General features: G+C 45.9%; 1 protein-coding gene across 1 annotated transcript in view; it reads right to left on the minus strand.

Annotated features, from left to right (window-relative positions):
* The window catches only part of LOC135533083 (prominin-1-A-like), a gene marked incomplete at its 5' end in the record, with an annotated part of 55,367 nt that extends 45,357 nt beyond the window's left edge, over positions 1-10,010 (minus strand). Inside the window, 6 exons of the mRNA XM_064960481.1 lie at positions 5,858-6,017; positions 6,306-6,314; positions 6,513-6,576; positions 7,840-7,914; positions 8,736-8,796; positions 9,854-10,010. Of these exons, the coding sequence (XP_064816553.1) occupies positions 5,858-6,017; positions 6,306-6,314; positions 6,513-6,576; positions 7,840-7,914; positions 8,736-8,796; positions 9,854-10,010 (526 nt within the window). The remainder of the gene's footprint in view (positions 1-5,857; positions 6,018-6,305; positions 6,315-6,512; positions 6,577-7,839; positions 7,915-8,735; positions 8,797-9,853) is intronic.
* Between the last annotated feature and the right edge of the window lie 1,168 nt (positions 10,011-11,178).

Below are 11,178 nucleotides of genomic sequence, written 5' to 3' on the forward strand. Positions count from 1 at the left end.
CATCTAAACACACAGACCTGTAGAAGTCCATCTAACCACACAGACCTGTAGAAGTCCATCTAAACACACAGACCTGTAGAAGTCCATCTAAACACACAGACCTGTAGAAGTCCATCTAAACACACAGACCTGTAGAAGTCCATCTAAACACACAGACCTGTAGAAGTCCATCTGTATTAAACACACAGACCTGTAGAAGTCCATCCAAACACACAGACCTGTAGAAGTCCATCTAAACACACAGACCTGTAGAAGTCCATCTAAACACACAGACCTGTAGAAGTCCATCTAACCACACAGACCTGTAGAAGTCCATCTAACCACACAGACCTGTAGAAGTCCATCTAAACACACAGACCTGTAGAAGTCCATCTAAACACACAGACCTGTAGAAGTCCATCTAAACACACAGACCTGTAGAAGTCCATCTGTATTAAACACACAGACCTGTAGAAGTCCATCTAAACACACAGACCTGTAGAAGTCCATCTGTATTAACCACACAGACCTGTAGAAGTCCATCTAACCACACAGACCTGTAGAAGTCCATCTAACCACACAGACCTGTAGAAGTCCATCTAACCACACAGACCTGTAGAAGTCCATCTAACCACACAGACCTGTAGAAGTCCATCTAACCACACAGACCTGTAGAAGTCCATCTAACCACACAGACCTGTAGAAGTCCATCTAACCACACAGACCTGTAGAAGTCCATCTGTATTAAACACACAGAGCTGTAGAAGTCCATCTAAACACACAGACCTGTAGAAGTCCATCTAAACACACAGACCTGTAGAAGTCCATCTAAACGCACAGACCTGTAGAAGTCCATCTAACCACACAGAGCTGTAGAAGTCCATCTGTATTAAACACACAGACCTGTAGAAGTCCATCTGTATTAAACACACAGACCTGTAGAAGTCCATCTGTATTAAACACACAGACCTGTAGAAGTCCATCTAAACACACAGACCTGTAGAAGTCCATCTAAACACACAGACCTGTAGAAGTCCATCTAAACACACAGACCTGTAGAAGTCCATCTAACCACACAGACCTGTAGAAGTCCATCTAACCACACAGACCTGTAGAAGTCCATCTAAACACACAGACCTGTAGAAGTCCATCTAAACACACAGACCTGTAGAAGTCCATCTGTATTAAACACACAGACCTGTAGAAGTCCATCTGTATTAAACACACAGACCTGTAGAAGTCCATCTAAACACACAGACCTGTAGAAGTCCATCTAACCACACAGACCTGTAGAAGTCCATCTGTATTAAACACACAGACCTGTAGAAGTCCATCTGTATTAAACACACAGACCTGTAGAAGTCCATCTAAACACACAGACCTGTAGAAGTCCATCTAACCACACAGACCTGTAGAAGTCCATCTGTATTAAACACACAGACCTGTAGAAGTCCATCTGTATTAAACACACAGACCTGTAGAAGTCCATCTAACCACACAGACCTGTAGAAGTCCATCTGTATTAAACACACAGACCTGTAGAAGTCCATCTGTATTAAACACACAGACCTGTAGAAGTCCATCTAAACACACAGACCTGTAGAAGTCCATCTAACCACACAGACCTGTAGAAGTCCATCTGTATTAAACACACAGACCTGTAGAAGTCCATCTGTATTAAACACACAGACCTGTAGAAGTCCATCTAACCACACAGACCTGTAGAAGTCCATCTGTATTAAACACACAGACCTGTAGAAGTCCATCTGTATTAAACACACAGAGCTGTAGAAGTCCATCTAACCACACAGACCTGTAGAAGTCCATCTGTATTTAACACACAGACCTGTAGAAGTCCATCTGTATTTAACACACAGACCTGTAGAAGTCCATCTAAACACACAGACCTGTAGAAGTCCATCTAACCACACAGACCTGTAGAAGTCCATCTGTATTAAACACACAGACCTGTAGAAGTCCATCTGTATTAAACACACAGACCTGTAGAAGTCCATCTAACCACACAGACCTGTAGAAGTCCATCTGTATTAAACACACAGACATGTAGAAGTCAATCTAAACACACAGACCTGTAGAAGTCCATCTGTATTAAACACACAGACCTGTAGAAGTCCATCTGTATTAAACACACAGACCTGTAGAAGTCCATCTAACCACACAGACCTGTAGAAGTCCATCTGTATTAAACACACAGACCTGTAGAAGTCCATCTGTATTAAACACACAGAGCTGTAGAAGTCCATCTAACCACACAGACCTGTAGAAGTCCATCTGTATTTAACACACAGACCTGTAGAAGTCAATCTGTATTTAACACACAGACCTGTAGAAGTCCATCTAAACACACAGACCTGTAGAAGTCCATCTGTATTAAACACACAGACCTGTAGAAGTCCATCTAAACACACAGACCTGTAGAAGTCCATCTAACACACAGACCTGTAGAAGTCCATCTGTATTAAACACACAGACCTGTAGAAGTCCATCTGTATTAAACACACAGACCTGTAGAAGTCCATCTAACCACACAGACCTGTAGAAGTCCATCTAAACACACAGACCTGTAGAAGTCCATCTAACCACACAGACCTGTAGAAGTCCATCTGTATTAAACACACAGACCTGTAGAAGTCCATCTAAACACACAGACCTGTAGAAGTCCATCTAAACACACAGACCTGTAGAAGTCCATCTGTATTAAACACACAGACCTGTAGAAGTCCATCTAAACACACAGACCTGTAGAAGTCCATCTAAACACACAGACCTGTAGAAGTCCATCTAAACACACAGAGCTGTAGAAGTCCATCTAAACACACAGACCTGTAGAAGTCCATCTAAACACACAGACCTGTAGAAGTCAATCCAAACACACAGACCTGTAGAAGTCCATCTAACCACACAGACCTGTAGAAATCCATCTAAACACACAGAGCTGTAGAAGTCCATCTATATTAACCACACAGACCTGTAGAAGTCCATCTGTATTAAACACACAGAGCTGTAGAAGTCCATCTAAACACACAGACCTGTAGAAGTCCATCTGTATTAAACACACAGACCTGTAGAAGTCCATCTAACCACACAGACCTGTAGAAGTCCATCTGTATTAAACACACAGACCTGTAGAAGTCCATCTAACCACACAGAACTGTAGAAGTCCATCTGTATTAAACACACAGACCTGTAGAAGTCCATCTAACCACACAGACCTGTAGAAGTCCATCTAAACACACAGACCTGTAGAAGTCCATCTGTATTTAACACACAGACCTGTAGAAGTCCATCTAACCAAACAGACCTGTAGAAGTCCATCTGTATTTAACACACAGACCTGTAGAAGTCCATCTGTATTAAACACACAGACCTGTAGAAGTCCATCTGTATTAAACACACAGACCTGTAGAAGTCCATCTAACCACACAGACCTGTAGAAGTCCATCTGTATTAAACACACAGACCTGTAGAAGTCCATCTAACCACACAGACCTGTAGAAGTCCATCTAACCACACAGACCTGTAGAAGTCCATCTAACCACACAGACCTGTAGAAGTCCATCTGTATTAAACACACAGACCTGTAGAAGTCCATCTAAACACACAGACCTGTAGAAGTCCATCTGTATTAAACACACAGAGCTGTAGAAGTCCATCTGTATTAAACACACAGAGCTGTAGAAGTCCATCTAACCACACAGACCTGTAGAAGTCCATCTAAACACACAGACCTGTAGAAGTCCATCTAACCACACAGAGCTGTAGAAGTCCATCTAAACACACAGACCTGTAGAAGTCCATCTGTATTAAACACACAGAGCTGTAGAAGTCCATCTGTATTAAACACACAGAGCTGTAGAAGTCCATCTAAACACACAGACCTGTAGAAGTCCATCTAAACACACAGACCTGTAGAAGTCCATCTAAACACACAGACCTGTAGAAGTCCATCTAAACACACAGACCTGTAGAAGTCCATCTAACCACACAGACCTGTAGAAGTCCATCTAAACACACAGACCTGTAGAAGTCCATCTGTATTAAACACACAGACCTGTAGAAGTCCATCTAACCACACAGACCTGTAGAAGTCCATCTAAACACACAGACCTGTAGAAGTCCATCTAACCACACAGACCTGTAGAAGTCCATCTAACCACACAGACCTGTAGAAGTCCATCTAACCACACAGACCTGTAGAAGTCCATCTAAACACACAGACCTGTAGAAGTCCATCTAAACACACAGACCTGTAGAAGTCCATCTAACCACACAGACCTGTAGAAGTCCATCTAAACACACAGACCTGTAGAAGTCCATCTGTATTAAACACACAGAGCTGTAGAAGTCCATCTAACCACACAGACCTGTAGAAGTCCATCTAAACACACAGACCTGTAGAAGTCCATCTGTATTAAACACACAGAGCTGTAGAAGTCCATCTGTATTAAACACACAGAGCTGTAGAAGTCCATCTGTATTAAACACACAGACCTGTAGAAGTCCATCTAACCACACAGACCTGTAGAAGTCCATCTAAACACACAGACCTGTAGAAGTCCATCTAACCACACAGACCTGTAGAAGTCCATCTGTATTTAACACACAGACCTGTAGAAGTCCATCTAAACACACAGAGCTCTAGAAGTCCATCTAAACACACAGACCTGTAGAAGTCCATCTAAACACACAGACCTGTAGAAGTCCATCTAACCACACAGACCTGTAGAAGTCCATCTAAACACACAGACCTGTAGAAGTCCATCTAACCACACAGACCTGTAGAAGTCCATCTAACCACACAGACCTGTAGAAGTCCATCTAAACACACAGACCTGTAGAAGTCCATCTAAACACACAGACCTGTAGAAGTCCATCTAACCACACAGACCTGTAGAAGTCCATCTAAACACACAGACCTGTAGAAGTCCATCTGTATTAAACACACAGAGCTGTAGAAGTCCATCTAACCACACAGACCTGTAGAAGTCCATCTAAACACACAGACCTGTAGAAGTCCATCTGTATTAAACACACAGAGCTGTAGAAGTCCATCTGTATTAAACACACAGAGCTGTAGAAGTCCATCTGTATTAAACACACAGACCTGTAGAAGTCCATCTAACCACACAGACCTGTAGAAGTCCATCTAAACACACAGACCTGTAGAAGTCCATCTAACCACACAGACCTGTAGAAGTCCATCTGTATTTAACACACAGACCTGTAGAAGTCCATCTAAACACACAGACCTGTAGAAGTCCATCTAACCACACAGACCTGTAGAAGTCCATCTAAACACACAGACCTGTAGAAGTCCATCTAACCACACAGACCTGTAGAAGTCCATCTGTATTAAACACACAGAGCTGTAGAAGTCCATCTAAACACACAGAGCTGTAGAAGTCCATCTAACCACACAGACCTGTAGAAGTCCATCTGTATTTAACACACAGACCTGTAGAAGTCCATCTAAACACACAGACCTGTAGAAGTCCATCTAAACACACAGAGCTGTAGAAGTCCATCTAAACACACAGACCTGTAGAAGTCCATCTGTATTAAACACACAGACCTGTAGAAGTCCATCTAAACACACAGACCTGTAGAAGTCCATCTAACCACACAGACCTGTAGAAGTCCATCTAACCACACAGACCTGTAGAAGTCCATCTAAACACACAGAGCTGTAGAAGTCCATCTAAACACACAGACCTGTAGAAGTCCATCTGTATTAAACACACAGACCTGTAGAAGTCCATCTAAACACACAGACCTGTAGAAGTCCATCTAACCACACAGACCTGTAGAAGTCCATCTAACCACACAGACCTGTAGAAGTCCATCTAACCACACAGACCTGTAGAAGTCCAGCTGGTCTATCTGAGGGTAGTAGGCCTCCATGTTCTTCTGGCCCTGACTCAGGAAGATGGTGAAGTTGGCCAGAGATGCTTCCACTGGGAACATCTTAGAGAAACCTATAATCTCTACTCCTATTTTATCCAGCATGGCCTTCACTCCTAGACAGAGGAGAGGAGAGGTTAGAGGGGAGAAGAGAGGAGAGGAGTGGAGAGGAGATGAGGGGGTAGAAGAGGAGAGGAGAGGAGAAAGGAGAGGAGAGGTGGGGGTAGAAGAGGAGTTGAGAGGAGGAGAGGGTAGAAGAGGAGAGGAGAGGAGATGAGGGTATAGAGGAGGAGGTTGGAGAGGAGAGGAGAGGAGAGGAGAGAGAGAGAGACAGACAGACAGACAGACAGACAGACAGACAGACAGACAGACAGACAGACAGACAGACAGACAGACAGACTTACTAGGCAGAGCTGTAGTGTAGAGGAGAAGGTTTCCCACAAACGCAGCGCAGGATGGAGAAGAAATGATGAGGATGATGACCAAACACAACACACATACACACAACACACACACACACACACACACACACACACACACACACACACACACACACACACACACACACACACACACACACACACACACACACACACACACACACAGCGTACCTGCTACTACATTCTTAGTCTGCTGTTGGACCAGTCTGGGGGTGTCATTGAAGGATGAATAACCCTGAAGAGGATAGGAGAGAGGGAGAGAAGGAGAGGAGAGGATGGAGAGGAGAGGAGAAAGGAGAGAGGAGAGGAGAGGTTGGAGAGGAGAGAGAAGGAGAGGAGGGGAGAGGGTAGATGAGTGGAGAGAGGGAGAGGGAGAGAAGGAGAGGGTAGATGAGGGGAGAGAAGGAGAGGAGGGGAGAGAAGGAGAGGAGAGGATAGAGGGGAGAGAAGGAGAGGAGAGGATAGAAAGGAGAGAGGAGAGGAGAGGGTAGATGAGGGGAGAGAAGGAGAGGAGGGGAGAGGAGGAGAGGATAGAGGGGAGAGAAGGAGAGGAGAGGATAGAAAGGAGAGAGGAGAGGAGAGGGTAGATGAGGGGAGAGAGGAGAGGAGAGGAGAGAGGAGGGGAGAGAAGGAGAGGAGAGGATAGAGAGGAGAAAGGAGAGAGGAGAGATTGGAGAGGAGAGAGAAAAGGATAGAAAATCTTTAGATAATATGATACATTATCCAACCTGACACACAGCAGTGCATTGTTCAGGGGCAGAGCAGCTGTAGGGGGATATGATACATTATCCAACCTGACACACAGCAGTGCATTGCTCAGGGGCAGAACAGCTGTAGGGGGATATGATACATTATCCAACCTGACAGACAGCAGTGCATTGTTCAGGGGCAGAGCAGCTGTAGGGGGATATGATACATTGTCCAACCTGACACACAGCAGTGCATTGTTCAGGGGCAGAGCAGCTGTAGGGGGATATGATACATTATCCAACCTGACACACAGCAGTGCATTGCTCAGGGGCAGAACAGCTGTAGGGGGATATGATACATTATCCAACCTGACAGACAGCAGTGCATTGTTCAGGGGCAGAGCAGCTGTAGGGGGATATGATACATTGTCCAACCTGACACACAGCAGTGCATTGTTCAGGGGCAGAGCAGCTGTAGGGGGATATGATACATTATCCAACCTGACACACAGCAGTGCATTGTTCAGGGGCAGAGCAGCTGTAGGGGGATATGATACATTATCCAACCTGACACACAGCAGTGCATTGTTCAGGGGCAGAGCAGCTGTAGGGGGATATGATACATTATCCAACCTGACACACAGCAGTGCATTGTTCAGGGGCAGAGCAGCTGTAGGGGGATATGATACATTGCAACCCTCCATTTACCAGTCAGTGAGACCTGGGAATCGAACCGACAACCCTGTGGTTACTGCCCCTACCCCCACAGCCTACAGATATAGGATGAGATGGAGAGAGCAGAATGGTACCTTCTGTAAAATGTTGCTGAGGTCTGTCTTCAGGACAATCTCTAAACTGGCCAACTGGGGACTGACGTCTGGTAACTAGAGAGAGGGGGGGTGGAGAGAAAGACAGAAAGAGAGAGAGAGAGGTAGAGAGAGACAGAGAGAGAGAGAGAAAGACAGAAAGAGAGAGAGAGAGAGATGGATGGATGGATGGAGAGATAAACAAAAATATAATTACTTGACACATTGGAAAGAATTAACAAAAAAACAGAGCAAACTAGAATGCTATTTGTCCGTAAACAGAGAGTACATATTTAGCATGTTTAGTATTTAGCATGTTTAGTGTTTAGCATGTTTAGTATGTTTAGTATTTAGCATGCTTAGTGTTTAGCATGTTTAGTATTTAGCATGTTTAGTGTTTAGCATGTTTAATGTTTAGCATGTTTAGTATTTCGTATGTTTAGTATTTAGCATGTTTAGTGTTTAGCATGTTTAGTATGTTTAGTATTTAGCATGTTTAGTGTTTAGCATGTTTAGTATGTTTAGTGTTTAGCATGTTGAATGTTTAGCATGTTTAGTGTTTAGCATGTTTAGTGTTTAGCATGTTTAGTGTTTAGCATGTTTAGTGTTTAGCATGTTTAGTGTTTAGCATGTTTCGTGTTTAGCATGTTTAGTGTGTAGTTTGAATGGAGTTGCAGGTGTGTATGTACCCCAGAGAAGTTGCTGTTGATTCCCAGCTGTGGGAGTGTAATGTGGATGTTGTAGCAGGTGTGTACGTACCCCAGAGAAGTTGCTGTTGATTCCCAGCTGTGGGAGTGTAATGTGGATGTTGTAGCAGGTGTGTACGTACCCCAGAGAAGTTGCTGTTGATTCCCAGCTGTGGGAGTGTAATGTGGATGTTGTAGCAGGTGTGTACGTACCCCAGAGAAGTTGCTGTTGATTCCCAGCTGTGGGAGTGTCATGCGGATGTTGTAGCAGGTGTGTACGTACCCCAGAGAAGTTGCTGTTGATTCCCAGCTGTGGGAGTGTAATGTGGATGTTGTAGCAGGTGTGTACGTACCCCAGAGAAGTTGCTGTTGATTCCCAGCTGTGGGAGTGTCATGTGGATGTTGTAGCAGGTGTGTACGTACCCCAGAGAAGTTGCTGTTGATTCCCAGCTGTGGGAGTGTCATGTGGATGTTGTAGCAGGTGTGTACGTACCCCAGAGAAGTTGCTGTTGATTCCCAGCTGTGGGAGTGTCATGTGGATGTTGTAGCAGGTGTGTACGTACCCCAGAGAAGTTGCTGTTGATTCCCAGCTGTGGGAGTGTCATGTGGATGTTGTAGCAGGTGTGTACGTACCCCAGAGAAGTTGCTGTTGATTCCCAGCTGTGGGAGTGTCATGTGGATGTTGTAGCAGGTGTGTACGTACCCCAGAGAAGTTGCTGTTGATTCCCAGCTGTGGGAGTGTCATGTGGATGTTGTAGCAGGTGTGTATGTACCCCAGAGAAGTTGCTGTTGATTCCCAGCTGTGGGAGTGTAATGTGGATGTTGTAGCAGGTGTGAACGTACCCCAGAGAAGTTGCTGTTGATTCCCAGCTGTGGGAGTGTAATGTGGATGTTGTAGCAGGTGTGTACGTACCCCAGAGAAGTTGCTGTTGATTCCCAGCTGTGGGAGTGTAATGTGGATGTTGTAGCAGGTGTGTACGTACCCCAGAGAAGTTGCTGTTGATTCCCAGCTGTGGGAGTGTCATGTGGATGTTGTAGCAGGTGTGTACGTACCCCAGAGAAGTTGCTGTTGATTCCCAGCTGTGGGAGTGTAATGTGGATGTTGTAGCAGGTGTGTATGTACCCCAGAGAAGTTGCTGTTGATTCCCAGCTGTGGGAGTGTAATGTGGATGTTGTAGCAGGTGTGAACGTACCCCAGAGAAGTTGCTGTTGATTCCCAGCTGTGGGAGTGTCATGTGGATGTTGTAGCAGGTGTGTACGTACCCTGACTGAGAAGTTGCTGTTGATTCCCAGCTGTGGGAGTGTCATGCGGATGCTGTTGCAGGTCAGTGCGCGACACAGCTCCGTTAGTGCAGGCCGGATCAGACAGGGTGTTGGACAGGGAGGTCCGTTCATACATCAGACGGAGCGCCAGGCGAGACGTTCCCTCATGAAGAACATCCAACGAAGAACTAACACTCTCCAACGCCTCCTTAGACTCACGCAGAGCTACGGAGGACAGGGAGAGAGGAGAGGAGGGGGTAGAAGAGGAGAGGAGAAAGGAGAGGAGATGATGGGGTAGGAGAGGAGAGGAGAGGAGAGGAGAGGAGAGGAGAGGAGAGGAGAGGAGAGGAGATGACTGGGGTAGGGGGAGAGGAGGTCGTGTGAGGTGAGGGCATGACACACCACTGATCTAATACTGACACCACTGACACCACTGACTGGAGGTCAGTTCTCATCCTGACACCACTGACTGGAGGTCAGTTCTCATCCTGACACCACTGACTGGAGGTCAGTTCTAACACTGACACCACTGACTGGAGGTCAGTTCTCATCCTGACACCACTGACTGGAGGTCACACTGACTGAGGTCAGTTCACCACTGACTGGAGGTCAGTTCTAACACTGACACCACTGACTGGAGGTCAGTTCTCATCCTGACACCACTGACTGGAGGTCAGTTCTAACACTGACACCACTGACTGGAGGTCAGTTCTAACACTGACACCACTGACTGGAGGTCAGTTCTAACACTGACACCACTGACTGGAGGTCAGTTCTAACACTGACACCACTGACTGGAGGTCAGTTCTAACACTGACACCACTGACTGGAGGTCAGTTCTAACACTGACACCACTGACTGGAGGTCAGTTCTAACACTGACACCACTGACTGGAGGTCAGTTCTAACACTGACACCACTGACTGGAGGTCAGTTCTCATCCTGACACCACTGACTGGAGGTCAGTTCTCATCCTGACACCACTGACTGGAGGTCAGTTCTAACACTGACACCACTGACTGGAGGTCAGTTCTGGAGGTCATCCTGACACCACTGACTGGAGGTCAGTTCTGACACCACTGACACCACTGACTGGAGGTCAGTTCTAATCCTGACACCACTGACTGGAGGTCAGTTCTCATCACCACTGACTGGAGGTCAGTTCTCATCCTGACACCACTGACTGGAGGTCAGTTCTCATCCTGACACCACTGACTGGAGGTCAGTTCTAACACTGACACCACTGACTGGAGGTCAGTTCTCATCCTGACACCACTGACTGGAGGTCAGTTCTCATCCTGACACCACTGACTGGAGGTCAGTTCTAACACTGACACCACTGACTGGAGGTCAGTTCTAACACTGACACCACTGACTGGAGGTCAGTTCTAACA

Source organism: Oncorhynchus masou, unplaced genomic scaffold (assembly GCF_036934945.1).
Source record: "Oncorhynchus masou masou isolate Uvic2021 unplaced genomic scaffold, UVic_Omas_1.1 unplaced_scaffold_2203, whole genome shotgun sequence".
Taxonomy (NCBI): Eukaryota; Metazoa; Chordata; class Actinopteri; order Salmoniformes; family Salmonidae; genus Oncorhynchus; species Oncorhynchus masou.